The sequence below is a fragment of the Excalfactoria chinensis genome, chromosome Z (genome assembly GCF_039878825.1).
Source record: "Excalfactoria chinensis isolate bCotChi1 chromosome Z, bCotChi1.hap2, whole genome shotgun sequence".
NCBI classification, from domain to species: domain Eukaryota; kingdom Metazoa; phylum Chordata; class Aves; order Galliformes; family Phasianidae; genus Excalfactoria; species Excalfactoria chinensis.
Window position 1 is genome coordinate 13,353,281 of NC_092857.1, and position 24,998 is coordinate 13,378,278.

The 24,998-nt window shown below is 39.3% G+C and overlaps 1 protein-coding gene across 5 annotated transcripts in view; it reads left to right on the top strand.

The window, feature by feature from the left end:
* NNT (nicotinamide nucleotide transhydrogenase) overlaps positions 1–14,579 on the top strand; it is a 42,838-nt gene extending 28,259 nt beyond the window's left edge. For all 5 annotated transcript variants that reach the window (XM_072360103.1, XM_072360106.1, XM_072360104.1 and 2 more), the window contains exons 18-22: positions 1,945–2,104; positions 2,876–2,957; positions 11,854–11,972; positions 12,168–12,283; positions 13,455–14,579. In XM_072360103.1, coding sequence (XP_072216204.1) covers positions 1,945–2,104; positions 2,876–2,957; positions 11,854–11,972; positions 12,168–12,283; positions 13,455–13,604 — 627 coding nt within the window. In that variant the 3' untranslated portion in view covers positions 13,605–14,579. The remainder of the gene's footprint in view (positions 1–1,944; positions 2,105–2,875; positions 2,958–11,853; positions 11,973–12,167; positions 12,284–13,454) is intronic.
* The last annotated feature ends 10,419 nt before the right edge of the window (positions 14,580–24,998 follow it).

Genomic DNA, 24,998 nt, shown 5'->3' on the forward strand with positions numbered 1-24,998 from the left:
TCCTAGTTTAAGATCTGTTGTTCACACTTGGTGCTCTGTGAGTAAGTTAATGGCCCCCTTCAGTTCATTAAAGTTTGTTTTGAGTTAGCATTTGGTTAGTTTTGTGTGGCTACTTAGCTTTGTTCTTTTCTGTTGTGATCCTGTAGGAGCTTTGCTTCTGTACTGCCTGTAAGTCATGTGGTTTACATTGAATTCTGTGCTTACATCTTGAATTGCTTAAGAACTTAGAAAAAAGTCTTAAAAAATAATAATAATGTGAGTGTATATATGAGAGCAGCTCTGAAAGTAATGCCTCCTATTTAGTTATGTTGGCCCACAGCATCAGAGAGGCAGATGTAGGTGGTATGGCAGTAGAAGCTGAACCTTCCCACCAGTGTTGCATTTACATTTTGTTCCTGTGTGCCAGATGGCAGCAGAGGGACAGTCTAAGACAACGGTGTTTGACATAGAAGAGCATATGAAGCAAAGGTGTGTTACTGAATTCCTCTGTATGGAAGAAATGGCATCCTTTGACATTCATTGATACTTGCTGAATGCTGACAGAAACCAAACAGTGTATGCAAGCACAGTGAGGTGGCGGGTGGTGTGTTTCAGTGGTGGTGACAGTGACGTGAAAGAACCCATGTTCCAGGTGGCCCTGCACATCTGTCACACCACTTAAGGAAGAGCATCTTGGTCAACTCCTCCTCATAAATTGGTGGATTATGACCAGGGAGCTGTGTACAGTCCTGGGTATTGGCTTGAGTGTGTTGGGAGTGATGGTGGCAGTGTTGAAATGTCACGTTTATTATGCCAAGTGGATCCCATGAATGCTCACACAGGAACAGAAAGAATACTGTGTACAAGTTTGTCAGGTCCCTATTGAATCAATATGTGAAGGAGACAGTTTCCCAGATGCCATCATTACTGGTGATGCGACATGGTCACTGCTATGAGCTGGAGTCAAAAAGGCAGTTCACAGAGTAGCAATATTTAAATTCTCAGTAGAAGAAAAAGTTCAAGACACTGCATTCAGCAGCGATGTGATGTGCCCTGTCTGTAGGGATAGGAAAGGGGTGGTAATGGATTTTCTGAATCCTGGACAAACTGTTGACTCTAACAGACTTGAAGATTTACTCTTCTAGAGTCAGGCTAGAGAAGAAGGCAGCCTATGCATGATGGTAATGCCAGGCTCAGTCTGAAAACTGTGAAACATGTTAACAGTCTTGGCTGGACTGTCCTACTATATCCACTGCCTGTATAGTCCAGATTTGGTGCCTTCTGACTTTCATCTGTTTGGGTTATTGAGACGTGGACTGACACATGGTCATAATTTTCCTGGCAACAGTGCTATTATAACAGCTGTGAAACCGTGGGTCTCCTCTCCTGGTTCATATTTTTATGAGTGTGGCCTACAGGCTCTAGTTGGTCCCTGGTGAAAATGTGTAGCTAATGCTGGTTACTGTTTTGAAACGTAGTATTTTGCAACTGAGATTTTTCCTCTATGAAATTCTGCTATTGTGTTTTTAGGATCTGTTGTATTTTCCATGGAAATAGGAGGCATTACTTTTGGAGGAACCTATACATATGTGTGTATGAAATTTCTGTCTTTAATATATATCCTTTTATATCCCTCAACTTTAAGAACAGAATGAGACCAATATTTGCTGAAGCGTTTTTTTCATGTGTTGTTCTGTTTTCTGCCTTGGTGAAATGCTGATTATCTGTCGTTGTCTTTGTAGTATTACATGTTAGAAATGGATGTTTGGCTGCTGTTGTTTTAATAAGGGTGCCTGTTTTAAGGACCCTATTCTAAGAAGTTTTGAGTTGTCAGCAGGCAAAACCAGCGCATAAAGACTAATATCAGGAAAGCTTTAATATTTCCAGACATTTCCTTTGTTAAATTCTTCTCTGTTTTATTTTTGGGTTTCATCTTTAGCTGAGCAAAAACCTCTTGTCTTTCAGGCTATGAATCGTTCCCTTGCAAATGTGATTCTAGGGGGCTATGGCACCACATCAACAGCTGGTGGAAAGCCTATGGAAATCACTGGAACCCACACAGAAATTAATGTGGACAATGCAATTGAAATGATAAAAGAAGCAAATAGCATTATTATTACTCCAGGTAGGACATTCTTGATTCATAGCAGAAGGTGTATTGCTAAAACAAATACCTTAAAACAAAACAGAAAACTGCTGTCTTGAAAGTAAGTTTCTATCACTTAAGTTACTGAGGGTATTTTTTATGCTTTACTTGTTTGATTCTGTATTGCAATTGTTGAAAAACCTGAAAACAAACACCAAATCTAAGTTGGTATCCAGTAAATACTGGAATTAAAGTAGACAAATCTCTGAGTTCCATCTAACTTCTATGTTGGCCATAGGCTCATATGATTCAGTGGTACTTACTCCTGTTCAGGGATGTCAGGTGAGTTGTAGTTTGATACATAATTTCTTCAGCTGAATGGTCACAGCTATTGTGTTAAATTATATTTTAGCACTGGAATGAGAAGAATGCTAGAAATAAATGCTTCCTTTTCTGTTTGAGCAAAGAACAGGTTTCTGAGAAGCTGAAACAAGTTATTATATAACTTGGCTGGCCTAACTGTTAGTGGTTAGTACCCTAAAAAGAAGAGGTAAATTGTAGTGATCAGACTGAAAAACTACTCAAGAATGTATATGTATTTTACATATATACTACATATATATTGCACACACACACACACACGTGTATATAATAACGTATATGAATATACATATCTATATAAAATTTTGATTACAATATCATATAAGGAATATGATAGTTTTTGTGTGGGAAGTATATTTAGTATACTTACTATAATTTTCTGTCTATGCTGAAATAACAAACTAGCTTAAAACTTTGGAATTCTTTCAGGCTATGGTTTGTGCGCAGCAAAAGCTCAGTATCCCATAGCTGATCTAGTGAAGATGTTGAGAGAACAAGGGAAAAATGTTAGGTAAGCGCTTTTCTTGGTGAAAACTATTACAGCTTTTTTCGTTCCCTTAAGATGACGTGCAATTGTATACTTTGGTTTATTTTTTCTTTTATCTATCATTCTTAAGATGGTCTCTGAATGAATTCCATTAGGAATTATCTGATTGATACACTATTGGGGATTAGCTGAAGGGCTGTAGTGGGGATGGTAAGGGATCCTTGGCAGGAAATATCGACCTTTTGCAATGTGGAGAAAATGTTTGCTTCAGCCAGACTCATGTAAAGTGGAAAAGTGTATCGAGTAGTAAGCAGCCTTTGCACCAAGAATGTAGGGCTTTATTTCCTGGGATAACTTGTTTGCATTAATGGAAGCAATGCATCCTATTGCAGAGCAGCAATAGTAAATAACATGGATGTAAAAAAAAATAAATCAATTCCTATTAGAGTGTTTATGTAGACTCCCTCCTGAGATAAAAAAAATAAATAAATCCAGTCTATTTTGCCTCTGCTCTCCTGTCTTCTACTGGCAGTTTTCTGTGCTGTGGAGTAGCTAAAGATGTTCAGTGATTACTGATGAAAAGTGTTGTGCAGATAGTTGACAGTGGCACTTGTTTGGAGTAAGATGTGTTGCGAACAGTTGGCCTGTTAAAAGTAGTTATCTAGCCTGTTAATGTTCCTCCAGAATCCTCAAGGATCAATTCAGGTGATTTTACTTTTGCAGCAGAACTTCCAAAGGAAGGATACAGTGCTTGATTTCCCTTTACTTTTTCCAAGCATTAGGGCTATGGTGTTTCATCTCACACACATCTGAGATTTCTATAGCCTAATTTGTTTAGAAGACAGTGGAGACAAAAAGGTCTGTAAACATCTATCATGATTTTAATGTAATGTGATTCTTCACAGAATCACTGTATTAAAGTGATGCCTCCCCTGAGCATTCTCTTCTCCAGGCTAAGGAATCCAATCTTGCTCAGCCTTTCTGTCATGGCAGATATCCCAGATCCATAAGCATCTCAGACTTAGTTTTACTTCGTTCCCATAAGTTTTTTGCTTTAGCAAACAAGAGTTATTAGTCTGCTTTGATTATTGCATGGAAGGATTTTTGGAGTGGCTGTGACTTTTGCTGTGGATTTATTCTGCTGGTGTGTGGCTCCAAAAAGCAGAGAGAATTCTTAGGTGCTGATCTTGGCCTCAAGCTCTTTGCTTCAAATTCCTACACATCCTAGTGGTATTGAAAATATAGAACGGCTAGTGTTATGCCTCCCTTGCTAAGTGTTTGGTAAAATATTTTCTAATTATAGTAATTTAATATGTTTAAATTAATTAAACACAGATTTAATTTGAAACAATATATTTGGATGCATCCTGGCTAGAAAAACTCATTATCTGATTTGCTTGTGTTAATTTAATAACTGGTGATGCCTTTGGAATCTGTACTTGAGTAAATAATGACTTTTTGTTGTTTTGATTTTTTTTTTTTCCCTTTCTCTGTTTTTACACACTCTTTGAAAACATTTATATAGGCCATCACAGTCTTTTACAGCTTCTATTGTGCATATAAGAACAAAGTTGTTACAGAGTTCAGCAACAACTCTGTAGGTGTTTATCTAGTGTGTTGCAAATCTGCATGTAACATGGCTTTAAAGAGGTATTTGCACATGCATTCATGAGAAACGAGGGTGCATGTTTATCTGTCTTCTTACAGGAGTTATTTTAATTCCTTATGTTTCTAGGTTTAGCGAAGACTGTGTTCAGATTGCATTAAATTGGACAAGACCTGTTAGCTTTGTACAAACAGAGCCTAGAAAAACCATTTTGGCTAGCACAATGATGGTGTCATGTGCTTTTGGCTTTCCTTTCTGAGCTTCTGTGTGGGCAAGCTTTTCTTTCTTTTCTTTTTTATTTATTTATTTATTTTTTAATAATCTTGGTGTTATAGGAGATTGTTGATTTTTGCCTTCTCATGTTGGCCTTGCAAGAGAGAAGCATGAATGAATTCTTGAATTAACCAGCTTATACTTGAAATGAGTCAGTTTCAGGAAGGGATCACTGTAGTGGTTACCTAGTATTTTAATGAAATAAATCTGTATTTACAGTTTGTGGTAATTTAGGCCTTTCATCACTTTGCGGAGCTCCCACGGTGTTCATTAAGTGCAGCTGCTGTCCCTCTGGTTGCAATAGGGTTGAAGCGCCTCGGGACCCCAGTACACTCACCATCCAGATGTAGTGACACTCTCACATATCCGCTGTGGAAAGGTGCCAGCATGGACATACGATTGTCATCAATTTGCAATGCCCATACTGTGCCAAGAAAAACTGCATCTGTCATATGGTCTTTTTTTGCATCATGGCTCACAATTGGTCCAGACACACTGTTGTTTTCATTTACTATGCATATGGCCATAACGTACTTGGTGAAGAGTACAGATTATATAATATGATGCAAGCACTTTTATGACTGGGATTTAAATTTAGAAATACAGGAGAGTTTAGAAACTCAGATGGTTCCAGTCATTACATTGCATAGCTAATACAATCACTTACTTGAGATGATCCCTCAGTAGATCACATCTTTAATGCAGTAATACATACGATCACATTGAAAATTGGTGAGCTTTCAGTATAGCTTTTCCTTGCTATGGGTGGGCAAAACAACAAATCTTTTTGTAGGCTAAATTCATTGGACTTGTGGAGAACATGCTTGTTCTATAGCTTGTTCTCTGTTTCCACCAAATTGCAACTGAGTAAGCTGTGGAAGGCTCCTACTGTGGTGTATTTCTTTGACTACATGCTACTTGTAAAGGTTCCTGCTTGTGAAATTCTGCTTTTTTATACAACGTTCTCAATAATTCATCATTAGTACATAAATAAATTATATTTTAGAAAAAAATTACATGTAGAGTATTATTATTATTTTTAATGTTACACTTAAATTGTATACATTCTAAAAAGCTTAGTTTTTTTTCTAAGAATTTTTCTATGAATTTATTTTGATTTCCTGAATATAGTCCTTCTGAAAAGAAAACAAATCTTAGGGTGAAGGAATTCCTAAAATTATGTTTTGCGTGTTCTTCCTAAGACTAACTAATATTTAAGATTTCTTTTTTTTTTTGTTTTTTTTCATTTTAACTTTAATAGTTACTGGGAAATGCAGATGACTTCTTTAACACCCATTCAGATTAGCTGTTAAAATGCTGTTTTTTCTTATCTTCCTTTTAACCTTCTTTTTATAAGTAGACGTTTTGGAGGGCTTCAGTTTCTGTCCCGTGGTGCTGGAGAATCTGTTTTTTTTTTTTTTTTTTTTTTTTAAAGAAAAACACATGGAAACACTTACGGCTTTCTTATTTATTTGAAAATGTGTCAGGACAGATTTAGTGTTGAATCTGCATTTTTGAATTTTTATTGTTGTCATGGTTTATCTCTATGCCTGGTCTCTAGTCAGATATATATTCTTCCTTAATGGCGCTGTATGTTTCTGAGTAAAATGTGCATGAGTACTGCTTAAACATTTCTATTTGTAACATTCAGCTGATAAGCTCAAATTATGTAATTTCAAGTTACCGTTCTTTCTCTGCAAGAAAAATTGGTGGAGTTGTGAAGACTGAGCAGTAAAGATGCTGTCTTAAACAGACTTCACATATTGCATAACTCAGGTGTACATGAAATATAAACTGCTGCCACAGTGCTGAGTGGTAATTCAAGAACAATGCGTGCTGACTCAGGTTTCTTGGAGGCAGATGTAGTGTTATTAGGAAGACACTTGGTAGGTTATGTGTCAGTTCTCAGCCTGTATCTTAGGCGTATTAACCAGGCAGGTTCTGAATTATTAATACTGCTGACGGAGGGACAAACAAATTCTGTCTAGTGCATCTGGTATCACAAGTAATGTATCTGTGTAGATAGAGAGAACCACCAAACCTTGCTGTATGATCTGCAGTTGTAGCTGCATGCTTCTGTAAGTATATTGTAGGTACACCAATGGATCAGCTCAGCTTGAAGTCACTTTACTGTATCAGTTTGTGATGCTTTTTGGATATATGTTCAGTATTTCCTACTGTGGGGTTCTTAGCATGCCATATATTTTGATCTTGCCCTTGCTGTGTTAAACTTTCTGTAGTGGCTGAAAATCACAGAATTGTAGGGGTTGGAAGGGACCACTAGAGATCATAGAGTCCAACCCCCCTGCCAAAGCAGGCAGAGAAGGAGACTCCACCACCTCCCTGGGCAGCCTGTCCCAGTGCTCCGTCACCCTCAATGTAAAGAAGTTCTTGCCACATTCGTGCGGAACTTCCTATGCTGAAGTTTCAGCCCATTTCCCCTGGTCCTGTCCCCACGCACTACTGAAAAGAGACCAGGCTCGCCACTATGGCTCCCACACTTCAGGTATTTATAAACCTGGATCAAATCCCCTCTCAGCCTTCTTCTCTCAATGCTAAACAGACCCAGTTCACTTAGTCTCTCCTCGTAGGGGAGATGGTCCAGGCCCTTCACCGTCTTTGTGGCCCTCCGCTGGACTCTTTCCAAGAGATCCCTGTCTTTTTTGTACTGGGGAGCCCAGAACTGGACACAGTATTCCAGATGAGGCCTCACCAGGGCAGAGCAGAGGGGGAGGATCACCTCCTTCAACCTGCTGGCCACGCTCTTTTTAATGCACCCCAGAACGCCATTGGCCTTTTTGGCCACAATGGCACATTACTGGCTCATGGCCAACCTGTCGTCCACCAGGACGCCCAGGTCCCTCTCAGCAGAGCTCCTCTCCAGCAGGTCTTCCCCCAGCCTGTACTGGTGTATGCAATTATTTCTCCCTAGGTGCAAGACTCTACACTTGCTTTTGTTAAACCTCATCTGGTTTCTTACTGCCCAGCTCTCCAGCCTGTCCAGGTCTTGCTGAATGGCAGCACAGCCTTCAGGTGTGTCAGCCAATCCTCCCAACTTCGTGTCATTAGCAAACTTGCTGAGGGTGGTCACTATCCCCTCATCAAGGTCGTTGATGAAGATGTTGAACAAATACAAAGCCAATACTAGCCTTCACTTGAGTATGCTAAATAACATCTTCTGTTTAGCAAACCTGGCTTCAGCAGAGCCTCTGAGCTTCATCCATTCTCAAGTACTGTTTCTGGGGACATCCCATAGCTGAGGCATGTAAGCCTTACTTGAGCTAGTAGTGTAATTATGCTAGTAATCTGCATAGTTGTCTACGATATGTGATGGGAGAATCATATCATGATATTTAAAAACTGTGCTGAACTAAAGATAATATATGTCCAAATTCAAACTGTGGAATACTTGAGTGGTAATGACAGGAATTATGGCTACACGTAGTTAAAGGGATCTTGAAACACTTCTATGTTGGGTTAGGTACACATTTGCTCTTTCAGTATTGAGAACAATAATATTATCTGGGAACTTTCACTATAGAAAATAGTATTTTTGTCTTGAGGCTTTTCAGTAATTTTAATGCAATTGTTTTGATTTTAAAGGCTTTCTGTGCTGGGAAGGGCTTTTTCAGGAATGGTGTGGTAAGCAGGACTAGGGAAGTAAATCTGCCCCTGTACTCAGCACCTCGAGTACTGTGTTCAGTTTTGGGCACCTCAGTACAGAGGGGTCAGTGAGGTACTGGAGCAGGTCCAGAGAAGGGCAACAAGGCTTATGAAGGGCTTGGAGAATATGCCTTATGACGAGAGACTGAAGGAAAAGGGGCTGTTTAGTCTGGGGAAGAGAAGGCTGAGGGGAGATCTTATTGCTCTCTTTCAATACCAGAAAGGTGATGGCAGTGAGAGTGGGTTTGGTCTCTTCTCACTGGTGTCGGGTGACAGGATGAGGAGAAATGGCCACAAGCTGCACCAGTGGAGGTTTAGGTTGGATATCAAGAAGAACTTCTTCACAGAAAGGGTGGTAAAGCACTGGAATGAATACGCTCCCCATGGAGGTGGTTGAGTCACCATCCCTGGATGTGTTTAAAATCTGTGTGGCTGTGGTGCTCAGGGACATGATTTAGTGGAGGGTTGTTAGGGTAGTATGGTTAGGTTATGGTTGGATTTGATGATCTTTAAGGTCTTTTCCCAGCTGAGTGATTCTATGATTCTAGATATGCCATGCTTGTTTTAGAGAAGTTTTAGATCTTTAAAGGAAATGTTAAAAGGCTCATAGTACGTACTTGTGTTCAATGTGATGTGTTGTCTTTATGAAGACTCTGAAAGGGGATGAGAAGGGGCTGTCTATCCTTGTTTGGTGCTCATACTGCTATGTGTGAAGTCGATCAGTGGCATACGTGTGTGCTAACCTCCGTATATCTGACAGTGGGAGTGGTAAGTAAATCTCTGAGTCAGGGCTGAGACTGAAAATTCATGGTGGATCTGTGCTTCAGTGATCTACTAGAATAGTGTTTTAAGTCAAACACATCAGGATTCTGTGTCTTTGTTCTGGGTAAAGTAAATCTGGACCAAAAACTTAATGTCAGGTAAACAGAAAGTCAAGAATATAAGATTTCTTCTTGATTAAAATCAAAAATACTGTCACTGATAATAAAAACAGACCAAAGAAATTCAGTGATTTTTTTCACTTTATTATTTTTTGCCGTGCAGTGTACCTCTTATAAAGTCATTCATGTTTTGAATTTTTAAATACAATGAGGTTCATATTTTCAACATCCAAAAGAGCATATGTGACAAAATGTTTTTTGCCATAAACCATGTAGCTTTGAAGAACTGCTGCTCCTGTGAGTCAGAAGCAAGATATGCAGCTTTTGTTAGATGTTCTGTAACACATTAGGGGTTTTAGCTCTCTTTTTTCCATCCTTCCCTAAATTCTACTTATGATTGGAGTGGCTAATTTTATTCCTCTGCTTGTGTATTTCTTATCCTTATTTTAGGGTTTTATAATTTCATAAGATATATTTCTAATGAATCTTTTTGACATGCTTGCATGTCCAGTGTCAAGAGGCACTGGCAGGCTACTGTCATATTTGGTTAGCAGGCTTTCAGAATAGGCTTCTGGGAGTCATTTCAGTATTTGACCAGAAAGCATTTGTATGAGTGGCTTTCTCAAACTTTGTGAATACACAGTGTGTGGTTTAAGCAGGGTCTGTCAGAAGTCTTTAACTGCTGATCGTTCATGCCATAACTTCCTGAACGAAGATCATTTGTCCCTTTCTGTTTTTTTGTTGTTTTTTTTTTTTTCCTCTGCCTCTTGCCAGGAATGGTGAAGTCAAAGGTGAAATTCATTCTCTTGGCAGCTTAAATTTTGGCTTTCCAGGCTTTGAAATAAGATTGTGTATGTATATAGTACTTAATAGAAACCTCACGAGTATTTTGTTTAGTGTATTGCCAAAGCAGTTTTCTTCACAAAGAAGCTCAAATCATTTTATTAGAAACAAAAGAGAATTTTGTTGGAAAATTACTTTTCACTGCCAAAGAAGTTATTTTTTCTTTTTCTTTTTTTTCTTTCAGAGTGTACTTCAGAATAAGAGCTCTACTGTATTGCAAGTGGTTGAATTTGTTTTAGAGTAGGGCTGGCTGCAGTACTAATGTGTCTTATATTACTGAGTGATTGGTGCAAAGCTTTAATTGTGAGTGTCTTATCCAGTATTTGCTCTCCTTTTCCTGATTCTAGGTATTGTCCTTTGCATTAGAATTCAAAATGTTTACCAGCTGAATACAGACTATTCTCTATCTTTAAATAAAGTGTTCCTATTCAGCTAGCTGTTCTACTTTTTGACTGCTTAAAATTGCAGTATATGTAGCATTTTATGGATTAGTTATATGTCCTTAATTTTGTTTCTGGAATTCTAATGATCTCATCTTTGCACTGTGTTAATGTTGTGATGGAGTTGTCCTTTTAAGGATATATCTGTACTGTCACTTGTGGACCCTCAGTCACGTATTATGCACCTCAATCACAGTGAAGCTGAAAGCAGAAATATGTGGCAATCCTTCAGACATGGGAAGCTGATTTATCAGTCTCTCATTCCTTTCTGAAGAATTCTGTCTGCATTATTGCATTCCTGACTCCCTTAGATTTCCGTTCAGAAATTTTTCTTCAGAAATCCATGGGTTTACTGTTTCCAGTGCTTTTGTTTCAGGAGGGCTGTGCAGTCTACTAGCCCTTTCATGAAGAGTGCCTAAATTGTGGCCTGTTCACTTTGCAGTACATTCGCTTTTCAGTGATGTGAGGGACCTGTGAAGCATATTAATGTGAGGGTTTGTATCGCCCCGGACAGGCTTATTCATAAAGAATAAAAGATGTCAGTTTTGAGGTTTTAAACATGTTACATGTTGCAAGGTGAATGCAAGTGCTTGCTGTGTGAGATGGGGCTTGGGCTGGTGGCTGTTGCCAGAAAAAAATGGTAAAGTAGAACTGCTATTTTAAAAGCAGTTGAAGAAAACCCACCAAGTTTGTTTTTTTTTTATAAGTTACTGCTGGGTGGAAAGCTTAAATTGTTGTTCCATCCTGCAGTAATGTTTCCTGATATTTGTGGCTGCTGGTTCTTTCTGTGCTGTCTCTAGAAATGTGTGTGCTGTTGCTATTGTGGCAGGTTCTCCAAAGCCGCTGTTCTTGCAGCTGCGGTGGATTTCTAAGAGTCTTATGATGGAAAGATTAAAAATGTTTTCCCAGTCTCTTCAGTTTTACTGGAAATCCAGTGTAATTTTTTTCTTTGCCTAGCTATTGTGTCAGTCATACCTCTGAGTTTCCTGAAAAGGAACAACTGCTGTTTAGGTGAAGAGTCAAATCAATTGGCCTTGTTCCTTTTCCCACCCACTCAGTTCCCTGCTCCACTGGGAGATGAAATGTTTAACCATTTCCTTCTACTGATTCACATATGCTTAGGCTTTTCATTGGCCTTTGAGGTCACAGGTGATAATTTCACTATATAAAACTGAGTGGACGATTCTTATTAATGGATCTGGGCTTTCTTTTAGATTTGGCATTCACCCTGTGGCTGGCCGTATGCCTGGTCAGCTGAATGTACTCCTAGCAGAAGCTGGTGTTCCCTACGATATTGTTCTGGAAATGGATGAAATCAATGAAGACTTCCCAGGTTAGTATGCAAGCTATAAGCTTCTAGTAGATTGCATGTGTTCTAGCGGATTTTGATTTGATTTTGCTTTTACATTGTACAAGCATTTTAAAAACAAAATCAGTCAAGTCATACAGTTTCTCGGGCTGTACATCAGCCTCAGTGTTCAAGTTTCAGGTAGTATTATTCACTTTTGTTTTCTTTTTCTGGCTGCAGACACTGACTTGGTCCTTGTAATTGGTGCAAATGATACTGTTAATTCAGCAGCTCAGGAAGATCCAAACTCCATCATAGCTGGAATGCCAGTTCTTGAGGTCTGGAAGTCCAAACAGGTGAGATTTAACAATTTTGCGTCAGCACCTTCCTGCACATGGATTCATTAAAAAAAAACAAACAAAAAACCCACAACTGTTTACAGGAGAAGCTAATGAGATTTTTTTTTTTTTACTGTTCTGATTTCCATATTAATTTTTTTCTACAGTTTTTGTTGGTTTTGTCCAACAAATGTCAGTGCTCTGCAGTTGTGATGGTGTTCATGATTTTATGATGATCAGTGAGTGCTTTAGTGAGACTCTCTGACTTCAGTCAGAAAGACCAGTGAGTGTACTTCTGCCCACGGATCATAGAATCATAGAATTACCCAGGTTGGAAAAGACCTTGAAGATCATCAAATCCAGCTGCAGCCCAACCAGTACCCTAACTCTAAAAACCCTCTGCTAAATCATATCCCTGAGTACCACATCCAAGCGGCTCTTAAACACATCCAGGGATGGCAACTCAACCACCTCCCTGGGGAGCCCATTCCAGTACCTAACCACCCTTTCTGTAAAGAAGTTCTTCCTAATATCCAACTTAAACTTGCCCTGGTGCAACTTGAGGACATTTCCCCTTGTCCTGTCACTTGTCACCAGTGAGGAGAGACCTGCCCCACTCTCTCTGTAAGAACCTTTCAGGTACTGGAAGAGTGCGATAAGGTCTCCCCTTAGCCTCCTTGGAACGAGGGATGTTCTGTTCACATCTGCAGCCTTGAAGCATTTCTGTTAAGTTTACAGGAATTTTGATAGGCACCTTTAATATTGAGCTACGGATACATAAATATGAATGGCTGGGTTGAGTTAGTCTGTTTTGGCTGATCTGACAGGTACTTCACCTGTTTTGCCCAGCATCATCTGACCTCACGTATTCTTGAGAGTCAAGTACTCACTGTCAGAGACATAGATTATGTTTTGTCCATAGCTGTGTTGAAATTTGAGACCTAGACTGTACGTGTTAAGTTGATAGAGCTCATTGTCTTTCCTGAAGGTGCAGCCATTTACTGATTTGATATTTCGTGGCTAAAGCTTTAGAACTTTTCTTAAGACAATATATGAATTAATCTAGAGTAGTACCCTGGATAAGCAGGAGAGATCGTTGCATCAAGTATGTTGGTTTTGTGTTTCCTGCTTTTGAGGGGAGTGTGATGGATATTTTTTGCTATGTCAAACATGATCTCCTTATATGCAGGTCATTGTAATGAAGAGATCTTTGGGTGTTGGATATGCAGCTGTGGACAATCCAATCTTCTACAAACCCAATACTGCCATGCTGTTGGGAGATGCTAAGAAGACTTGTGATGCCCTTCAGGCCAAAGCCAGGGAATCATATCAAAGCTAAACACTAATTTCTGTTCAGCTCACAATAATGACAAAACTGTAGCCACAGAAAACAAGATTTGGAAGTGTTTCTTACTGTCATGATGCAGCTGACATTTGCAGAAGACAGCATTGACTCCTAGAAGATGTAGTTGATTGAGAGATGTAGGTCCTTATGAAAGGATGGGCACATCAGCCCCTCAAACTAAATCTCCTATGAGGCAATGCATATGAATGAAAATAGGCTTTCTAAGGTTAACATAGAGCTGTTGGAAGCAGGAGGTAATTACTTTTTGTTATCTTTAAGTGGTTATTGTTGTTTTTTTTTTTTTCTCTATACTTCTGTCATGGAAATTCACTAAAAATGACTGTGCCAAGATTTATTCTTTCTTATCATTAAAGCTGTCCTTTGGCCAGTATGAACAAACATAGCTATTTATTTCATCAAAATATAAGGTAAAATTGCAACCAGATGTGAACAGATGCAAATAAAAGCTTACATGATTTGAGATTCTGGTCATAATATCATGTTAAATCTCTATAAAGAGTTGAACTGCTGCTTTTGTAGATTGTATGGATGCTGTTAATCGGGAGTATAGGAAATTTACTCTTCTTTAAAATACAGTTCAGCTTTTTTGTAGTGTCCACTTAGATTATGTGGAATAAAACTGGGATTTCAGGAACCTACTGAGTGATCTTCAAACCTGACAAGGCAGTATATACCTGCACTGCTTGATTTTGCAGCAAGTATTAGATTCTCCATCTGTTCCAGTTGTTGCCTTTTTTAACATGATCCAGTTCTGTACAGTCAAAACACTTTGCGTATCTAGACTGTTAACAGAATCTGGACTGCAGTCTTTCAGTTTTCATTCACTTAGATATTTAAACATATTTACGGTTTTAAAATTTAGTAATGCTTCCTTAATCAACATTTTTGTGATGCTGAAAAAGGCACTTTTAAACATATTTAAACATATTTAAGATGCTGGAGCTTATTAGAATTTTTTTTCTTTTTTTTTTTTTTTTTTTTTTTTTTTTAAAATAAGCTGTTGTTTGGACAGCACAGAAACGTACCAAACTTAAAATCCAGTGTTTTGATTATTTGACTTCTCCTTAATCCAATTTAAGGCACTGTTTAAATTCCCACAATAAATTCAGCAAAGAATTAAATTATGACATAGATTGCTGTTTTATTTTTATTATGCTAAGTGTACTTGAGTGGAACTCAAATATTTGCTTAATAAAATGCATTTATCATGTTTGCATAATGATGTAGCAACTGTCCATGGTGACAAAGGCTAAACAGGAATAGTTTTACTTGTGTAGAAAGCATTTTCATTTTGGGGATAATAACTTACTGTCAGGTAAGTCTTGAAATTAGTCCATCTGTGCTGACAGAACAAACATCTTTGTAGTATGCAGTGTATTGAGACCTCATACAAAACATAGTATTTCCACGTAGCTACCTCTATTTTTATGTGAAGATCACTTAAAACATGGACTTTAAATAGGTAATGCAGAAAGAAATGTAACAGTATGTAAAAGCTACCCTTTTGCAAATCTTTTTTGTATGATTTGAAAGTAAAAATAATGATGTAGGCATTAACATGTTGTAAGCTGCAGGAAAGGACTTGTAATTAAATTAGAATTTCACACAAAGCTGCTGCAATGTTTTAATGTAGTGTGTGATCTCTTAGTATCAAATTCAGCTTTCCATTAAGGTATGCAAAAAGAAAAAGTGAAATGAGAAGAGGAGGAAATACTAAGAAATGATCCTCTCTCTCATTCACAGTTAAGCAAAAAAGGGATTTGAAGGGATTGAGCATCCTAATGCATTTGTTTTTTTTGTCTTGATAAACTTCAGATATGTATCTGTAGTATGCAACATGTCTTTGCTTATAAGTATTCAATCCAAGGCTCAAATCTTGTATTAAAACAAAACTGGGGAGATTGAGGGAATTGTTTTCTCCTTTATGTTTGAAGACAACAATGTACAGTTGGATTAGAGCTAGCAGTCTGATCATTAAAACTGTGCTTTAACATGGAAAGTCAGGTAGTTGTTGAAGTACTAATAAAAAGTCAGTTATTTTTCTCTGTTGATCACTGTCTCGTTTCTGTCCCATTGTATTTCCTCAAGGTAGGTAGTTTGGGGCTCTTCCTGGGAATTGCAAGATCAAAAATGTAATATGTATGTATGTGCTTCCCTTTAAATCTGGATGATTCTTAAAATACTTACATGAAGTATGAATGGTATTGCTTGACCTTAGAAACTTGCCTTTAGCCTATTCTAGGAAATGAGGAAGTTTAGACAGCCTACAGCGGTTGATAATCAGTTATTAGTTTAACAAGGTGATTAAGGAAGTTGTGTTGGTTTCAGTACCCAGCTTTGAAATGAATGATAAATGAAAAATGAAGTAGTCACTTCCTTCTTCTTGCTGGCCGCCCCGTCTTTTGAGCAGCATGGGGTACTTTTGGCCTCCTGTCAAATACTGCTGGCTCACATCCAGCTTTTCATTCACCAGGGACAACTTCTCCCAGTTTGTACTGAGGTGCAAGGCCTTGCACTTGGCCTTGTTTAACCTCATTAGTTGAATGTGGGCCCATGTTAGCCATCTGATAATCTAGTTTTATAGTAGATGTCTGATGTGCAGCTTTTATGGTTTCTTCCAGCTTTGTTCAAGCTGAGACTTGAGGTCTCTTCTAGAAGCTGCAGCCTAGTGTTGATTCATGTAGTCATCTCTCCTTTTGCTTTGAGTAGCATCCCTGGAAGCATGTGCCAATGTACAAGATTTGCAGTTGGGCAAATATCAGAGTCGCAGCCTTTGCTTTCTGTGGATCTGACTGCTAGTTTGATTATTTCAGTCTGCCCTCTGCTGCTGCCTGTTACCACCTGAAAGTTATTTAATCTAGCCTGCATCAAGCAAACTATGAAAATATGTTCTGATCAATCACAGCAAAGCGCTGCAGCAAGAATGAAGGAGAGCATGAAGGGCATTGATTTTCTGTTCACCTTGGAGAACCTTTCTGTTTTAAACTGCGTGCTATTAAAGTTTCAGAGGAATTTAGGTAGGTCCTCCAACCCTCTGGTCAAAACAGATTCAGTTTTAGATAAGATCGTTACAGACTTTGATATGAATATCACTGAAGTCTCTGGAAATTCCATTGCCTGTTACCTGTCCTGTATTTTTTATTTTTTATTTTTTATTTCTGCTGTGTGCATTACTGAGCCTAATGCTTTTAATGTGCCTGTCTGAGCCTTCCTCCACCCTTCTATCAAAAACAACAGGAAGATTCTTCCCTCATCCTTCTGAGCAGATAAACTGCCTTTTTTCCCCCCCCCTTTTCTGTTCTTCTTTCTGTGTCATGTGTGCACAGTGGCTCCTGGTTTGGGTCACTCTGGAATGTTGATGGTTTGTTGTACTGGCCAAACTAATCCCAATGCAATGTCACAAGGACAAAGTACACAGAAATGATCACTTCCCTCAGCTGTTGGCTGTATGCTTACCAGCTGGTCTGCTACAAAACTCATGTTCGAATTGTCTTTTGCAGAATTATTTTCTAGCTAGTCAAGACTGCACTGTTTTGTGGGGTTATTCTGTCCTAAATAGTGCACTTTCTATTTGACTGTACTTAATGAGATGCCTACCTCCCTGTTTCTTCAGCACCCAGAAGTCCTTCTGGTGTATCACACTGCCTGCAGTTTGCTGAGATCTCTGAACTTGTTGAGTGCTTTCCTTCCCGTTGTCCAGGTAACAATGAAGGCATTACAGAGCAACGACTTCCACACTGACTTTCTCACAAGGTGCTACTGCTACCTCATCAATAGCTTGGCTTTCTGCTGCAATCACAGCCATTTAAACCTGGGGGATCAACCGATTTACTACTTATCGATATTCCTCCTCTGCAAGCTATATGGGTATTGTGGGAGACCTTTTCAAAGGCTTTTCTAAAATCAATCTCTTCCTTAAGTCTGGAATTTTATGAACCATATAATCTAATGAGTAATACCTGTCCTGCTCTGTCAGTTCCTCCTGGAAACCATGAGATTCTGGACTGTTCAAATAGGGAAGTTGGGAATTGAGTCTACTTCAGCTCAAGCAGTTTCACTGCCTTGAATGTTCTTATCCACAGAGCTCCCCTCCAGCAGGTCAGCCCCTAACCTGTACTGATGCATGCAGTTATTCCTCCCCAGGTGTAGGATTCAGCTTTGTTCAGCTTCATAAGGTTCCCCTCTGCTCAGTTCTCCAGCCTGTCCAGGTCTTGCTGAATGGGATGCAGCCCTCCAGTTTGTCAGCCACACCTCCCAGCTTTGTAACATCAGCAAACTTGCTGAAGGTGGACACTATCCCTTCATCCAAGTCACTGGCAAAGATACTAAACAAGACCAGATCCAGTACCAACCACATCTGAGCTTACCTGCAAGGATGTAATGGGAATCAGTGTCAGATGCCTTGCTGAAGTTAAGGTATGTAACATGCACTGCTCCCACCCACATCCCAAGCTCTGTGGATAAGGATGTGCCTGTCCTGGTGGACAAGGGTTGACCATGGGCCTGCATGGCCAAGAAGACCAACCCCAGGTATCCTGGGGTGTGTTAAAAAGTGTGGCCAGTGGTTGAGGGAGGTGATCATCCCTGTGTACTCTGCCCTGGAAAGGCCAGTCTGGAATACTGGGTCCAATTCCAGTTAAAGAAAGATAGGGATCATCTAGAGAAAGTCCAACAAAGGGCAACAAAGATGATGAGGGACTTGGAGCATCTCCCTTATGAAGGAAGGTTGAGAGACCTGGGACCATTCAACCTAGAGAAGGTTGAGAAGGGATCTTACCAGTTCCTATCTTAAGGGGGAGAAGTTACATGGATGGGGCCAAGATCTTTTCAGTGATGCCCAACAGTAGGAGGGGCAATGGGCACAAACAGAAATGTGAGAGAAATCTCCTCTCTGAGGGATGCAGAGCACTGGAGCAGGCTCCCCAAGAAGTTGTGGAGTCTACTTCTCTGTAAACATTCAAAACCCACCTGGACACTTCCCTGTGTAATCTGCACTAGGAAACCTGCTTTAGCAGGGGGTTGGACTCGATGATCTTTAGAGTTCCATCTCAAACCCTACAATTCCATAATAAAAGAAATATGGGGCTTAATTTACTCCCTTCTACTCTAGTGTTTAATTATTTGTAATTTATTTTCCTAAAACAAGAGCACTGCAGTCTTTTGGTTCACTGACACATACCTGCTTCCGCATAAACTTCCAGATTCTGCAGGAAAATTTTGCAAGGAGGAGTCTGAATACTGGGAGGTCTGTTCTGTACCTGAGTGCAATTCAAATGCACACTTAATGGGACCTGCGGTGTGTGTATTTCCGACAATATCACTACTGCGGTGGTATTAAAAAAAGATCTTAAATAAGGTGGTTTAAAAGATCTTAAATAAGAAATGGTAATGACTTAAATAGTCCATCTTCTTTGAAGCTGCTGAGATAATACATATGTATAAATATATGTTACGCTATAGAATAGAGATAGAAATTTTGTGTCAGAGGAGTAACCGTGCTGCAAAGATCAGATCGTTGTATGTTAAAAACAGCCTTGAAAATAAATACACAAACACCTGTTAAATGTGCTGATGATGACAACTACTGCTGTTCTGATGTTTTGCAATTAGATATCAGAACAAAAAGAGGCTTTATCTGTCTCTTGACCTTCTTTCACCGTCCCTTGCTGACGAGACCTGTGAAATGGGTTATTTCCAAACCTTTCCCTATTAAATGAAGACACTAACAGCAGAGCTGGAGGACAGGAGTGAGGGTGTTCAGGCTCAGTGTGAAGTGTCTCCTAAAGGAAGACTGTGGTTGAACATTAGCACAGCATGAAATTAAGTTATTCTATTACATGGTCAGTCTAACACATAATTTAAAATATCCCGAGCAGAATGGAAAATAACAGCTAGGGAACACAAAAAGCTCAAGCAGATGTTGAAGCCGTCTCATGCGGTAATAACTAGCAGTTGCCCCTTTTCCCTATTAAAATATTACAGATGTGGGTGGGGAGAACCATTTGGTTTCCTGATTGTACGTCCTCAGAGCTCACTGTTGTCACAGGCCATGGCACAACGGGCTGAAGTTTTTAAGCACTTTATGGTGGGTTTGTTAATATGTGCGAACAGCACAGGAAGTTGACTCTCCTCTAATTTATAGGCACATCAGCAATCCTTGTTTGTCACCAGTGTTCTGTCCCCGAAGGTATCCACTGAATGCGAGCTTAGTAAAGCATAAGAAGTAAAGGTATCTGATTATATCTGAATTTTAGAACCAGAGGAATGTAATCTACATAGTGTGATGTGCAAGTATTTCTATAGTGCTCATGTTGCACGGTGAAGTTTGCTTGGTCATCAGTGGGAATTTATCTTGGTTTCTCAGACTTGAAATTAGTTTCACATGAATCCAGAGCTTATTTATCCTTCTACAAAGAAGTGATTTATGGCTTTAATTGCATCCAGTAGGACCTTTTCTCTGCTGGCCCTGCTTGCTATTCAGAAGCTTCCATATAACTGTGGTCCCGAGAGTGATCCCTGAGCTGCAGTAGAGTGATCATATAGCACAGTTATCCAGACAGTTTATCCGGCCTCATTGTTTAACATTTTCTGCTTCTAAGAGATTTGGTAATTGTAGAATGGAGTTCAGTCTCAATTTGAAAAGAGTCTTTTTGCATCTTCACGAATCTGGCAGGGGATGAATCCTTAATGTAGCATCAGTTTCATTAATTTTTGGACTTTCAGAGGTACAATAAAACTCCTACTTGTCCAGCTATGTTCAAGAACAGTGTAATAACGTTGCCCATGAAGCTGTCTGTAGACCTCAGAACTGTGTTTTTCTGCAGGACAGTGTGGCAAGCGTAGGGGTTAATTACTTTTTTACATACCTGTTCCTTTTCCTTTTGTGTTTGAAACCATTATAGTCTTCAATATTTGCAAGAGTTAGCATTTAGAAGTATCTAATTTCAGTTATCCAGGAGGTTGACAGCTTCACATTTTCTTTTGCAGAGCTTATCCTACAGGAAGCCATAATATCCTCTTTTGCCACACTAGAAAAGAGAGGCAGATTCCCACCTTGACTGTAGGCTCCCTTTCTAATATATCATTTCAACCATAAAATTGCTCACTTGGTCCTTAAGACAGCTGTATATCATTAAGGACGTGTGAATGTGACTGGAAGGGGATATGAATATGAAACTTCAGAAAATTGTCATTGGCGTGGGAAATGCGCTCACATTACCTTTGGATTTCTGTAGTCCTCGTCTTAGACACACACTGCAGTTTCTTGGATGGATTTTCTTAAATGGATGTTCTTAAATGACTGAACAACTTTGCTCTATGGCGAAGCTGATGTGATGGGGAAGACCAAAATAGAGTTCAAAAAGCTCGGTGTAACAAATAGCAAAACATTTGAGATAAAAAGACTCTCTCTGGTGGTCCTGCAGATGTGCCGAGCTGGTTTCCCACATGAATTGCAATGGCCCCTCTGGATAAGAAATTTTGTGTTCTGAAGTTTTGAATTCTCAGCTGATGACAGGAGCAGAGAGGAAGTTTTCAAGAGGAGTGAGCTTGAGCTTTTTTAACCAGCAAATCCTCTCCTATTTCGTTGAGGGACCAACTCTGTGGCTTTGGCCTTAAAATTCTGTGTTTTGGGTTAAATTTCTGTTTGATTGGGTGCTACATCATTTTATCTCTGTACAGTGACTTAGAGACAACCACCATCTTTTAATTTACAGTAGGCAGTAGTCTTAGCAACATGTTCTATGTGTGAATGCGTTCTTTTCAAAATAATTGCCTTTATAATTCTTAACTCTTAAAAACAAAAATACAGAACCTGGAACATGTGTAGTCTCCAGACTTCTCCCATGCCAACGCTGTGTTGTACTAAGCTGGATTCTACTACTAGTTTTCAATACATCAGATTCTCCCATAAAAATACATAAGATGACTTCTGACTGCAGAGAGCTTTAAAAGTATTTTAGCCACCTCATCTCCCCAATTCAGAAGTAAGTCCTAATATTTATAAAATATGTCTTTGAGAAGATGAGTTCCTAAAATTGTTCCCGTAGGCAATGCTTTCTTTTTCTCTAAAAAGCATTTTGATGCAACGTTCAGTATTTGAGCCTTACTTTCCAATCAATATGCTATAAAAATAATAATAATGATGATTATTGTAATTATCTTCAAAGTACACAGGTGTTGCTCAGCCTGCTTTACCTAATAATCCAGTGCATTAGGATAAGAAGTAGTAGTCAGGATGTTAAATTTACCATACCTGAAGACTTCTGTTCCTCGCAGGAAATACTGAAGCATTTTGCCAGAGTATTAATATTTTCATTTCCCAGACAGAGATATCATCAGCTATTTAGCTCCAAAGATCACTTTCTGTGTGGTTATTTCTTTTATGAATATCTGAAGTTGGTTTGGGAATTATTCTAATGAAATTACAGCGTAACATTTATTTGTTCATTTTGTGGATAGTTACTGGTCGAGGTAGGTGATACTCCCCCTGCACTCTGCCCTAGAGAGGCTGCATCTGGAGTATTGTACCCAGTTCTGGGCTCCTCACTTCAAGAACAACAGGAATCTTCTAGAGTGAGTCCAGCAGAGGGACACAAAGTTATGAAGGGCCTGGAGCATCTCCCATACAAGGAAAGGGCCTAGAGATCTGCAATAGTTCTGCCTGGAGCAGAAAATGCTGAGAGAGGATTTTACCAAAGCTTATGCATATATAATAGATGGAAGTCAAGAGGTTGAGATGAGGCTCCTTTTGGTGAAAAAATTCTTTACTTAAAAGGGTGACAGAACACTTACACAGGCTGCCCAGAGTGGTAGTGGAGTCTCCTTCTCTGGGGATATTCAAAACATGCTTGGGTGCTTTCCTGTGTAGTGTCCTGAATGGAACCTTCTTTACCAGAGGGTTGGACTCAGTGGTCTCCAGAGGTCCTTTTCAACCCTCACAGTCCTGTGATGCTGTGATTTCTGTAATTGTGTTTTGTTCTGGAGGAGGTGGCCTAAATTAACAGGAATGGAAACATGAAAAAATTCACCGTGGTTTGCACACAGGTGGTTGTATAGAATACAAAGAAAATAGGAAGGAAACAGATGAAAATAGGAGTGGGGGCATCTAAAATATGTTTTCTTCTTGTTTTTTATGAAAATCTTGTATTCCATATATTAGTGTTGTCAAAATAAAGATGGAACAAAATACTTTGTGCGGGCTGCATCTGATGCTGTATCCACCATTTTCGGTGTTCCTGTTTGGAACTATTAGTGATTAATGTCAGTGTTCACAAGTTGTCAAGATAGAGAATTTAAGAATTGTAAGTTTGTTATTTATTTCTGTAAATATATCCCACATCTTCAAAATACAGAAACCAAGTTTTCTAATTAAACCATAGAATCAGACCTTTCATACTTTGAGGAGAGTCCTAGTTTGCCTTAGGAGTGCCCTGTGAAATAACTCCACTTTGAGTGGAGTTAGGATCTTTGTCACCCCAATTGCTACATGCGAGTTAAGGATGCGTGATATGAATTGCCACAAAACATATACATCCTCAGTGCTCCTGATTTGTCATCATTTAGTAAGATCCTGCAGCAGTAATTGTTATTTAGACCTGTACAGTGGGGCTAAGACAGTTTCATAGAATCATAGAATGGTTTGGGCTGGAGGGGACCTTTAAGACCACATCATTCCAACCCCCTGCTGTAGGCAGGGACACCTCCCTCTACATCAGGTTGCTCAAAGCCCCATCCAGCCTGGCCTTGAGCACCTCCAGGGAGGGGGCATCCACAACCTTGCTGGGCAACCTGTTCCAGTGTCTCACCGCCCTCACCATAAAGAATGTCTAAACATACCCTATTCCATTTTAAAGCCCTCATCCTGCTGCTATGCAATCTTATAAAAAGTCCCTCCCCATCGTTCCTGTAGGCCACCCTCAGGTACTGGAAGGCTGCTATGCAGTCCTCCTGGAGCCTTCTCGTGTCCAGGCTGAAGAGCCCCTGTTCTCCCATGGAAGGTGCTCCAGCCCTCTGATTGTCTTTGTGGCCCTCACCTGGACCTGCATTAGCAGATTGATGCCCTTCTTGTGTTTGGGGCCCCAGAACAGATTGTGGTTCTCCAGATGGAGTCTCACGAGAGGAGAGCAGAGCAGAGGGGCAGAATAACCTCCCTTGGCCTGTTGGTCATACTTCTCTTGATGCAACACGTACATGTGTGTATAAACGTGAGTTACTAATAGTAGACTTCAGCTAGTATTTATCTCTACAAGTGCATTTTTGCTCAGTTGTGATATCTATCTACACTCTCTCCAGGTTTCATGTTTAGAGATTTTTTTTGGAAAGGTTTTTCCAGAGATGTAGCAGTCAGCTCTCTGACTTAGCATGTGCTCCCACTACCACTAAGGAATGATCTATATGCAGACTGTGTAGTGGGATAGCTATGACATAGTTGTCTCAAAAGGATCTTTCCTTCTTGGGGAGTTGGTTGTTGCTATTTGTTGTCTTGTTTATGTCAAAACAGACTGAAAATGAGAGTTGCCATCTTTTATTAGGCAATTGATGTAGCTGAGGAATGAATAAACACCTTTTTCCGACCTCATTTTCTCCAAGATGGAAATAGCCTTTTTCTCAGTTTTCTCAGCTCAGTGTTTCAGCCTGAAAGTCTGTGCGACTCTCTTCCTGGCTGTATTGTATCCCAGCTGTACCTTACGTTATTTCTTCTTACAAAACTTGTTTTCTTTGCTATGTCAGGGAAACCTTCTAATATTTCTTAGTGACACGGGTTCTAAACTTATTAAATATTAATGTGGTATTATAGTCTCATGGAAGGTTTTTCTTGCATTTATGACCTCACATGTTTGTATTTTTATCTGGTATCAATATGTATTACTTTCTTATTTTTATCCTAAAATCTCGAACATTACAAGACTATAATTCAATGTGAAATGCATACTAATATTAGTGCAGCAAAAATGAAAGCACCACCTCTAAGTATCAGCCATAGGAAACACTGTATTTTGTGCATGCACTGTAGACAGGTTATTTCAAGGTAGAAAAGAAAGGCAAAGTATTTTTGTGTTCTAAAAACAAGTGTTATTTTGTGCTTTCATGTGAGCCAGGCTAGATGCTTTCTGATGGGACCTCCGTACAAACAGATTAAGGGGGACATTTTCTAGGTCCTGATGTAACATTATCTATAAGGATCCATTTAGTATGAAAATACTTGCTTTTTGAGCTAATGAAAATGAATCTGAAAGTACTTTATATGTATAAGAATGCCTTGACATGTTGGATACTTATAGGATTTGTCCCCAGGCAAAATGTATAACACTTTTGTGTTCCTTTTCTTAGCCCTAGCAGCATCTTGATGGGATTTTTCAGAGTGTA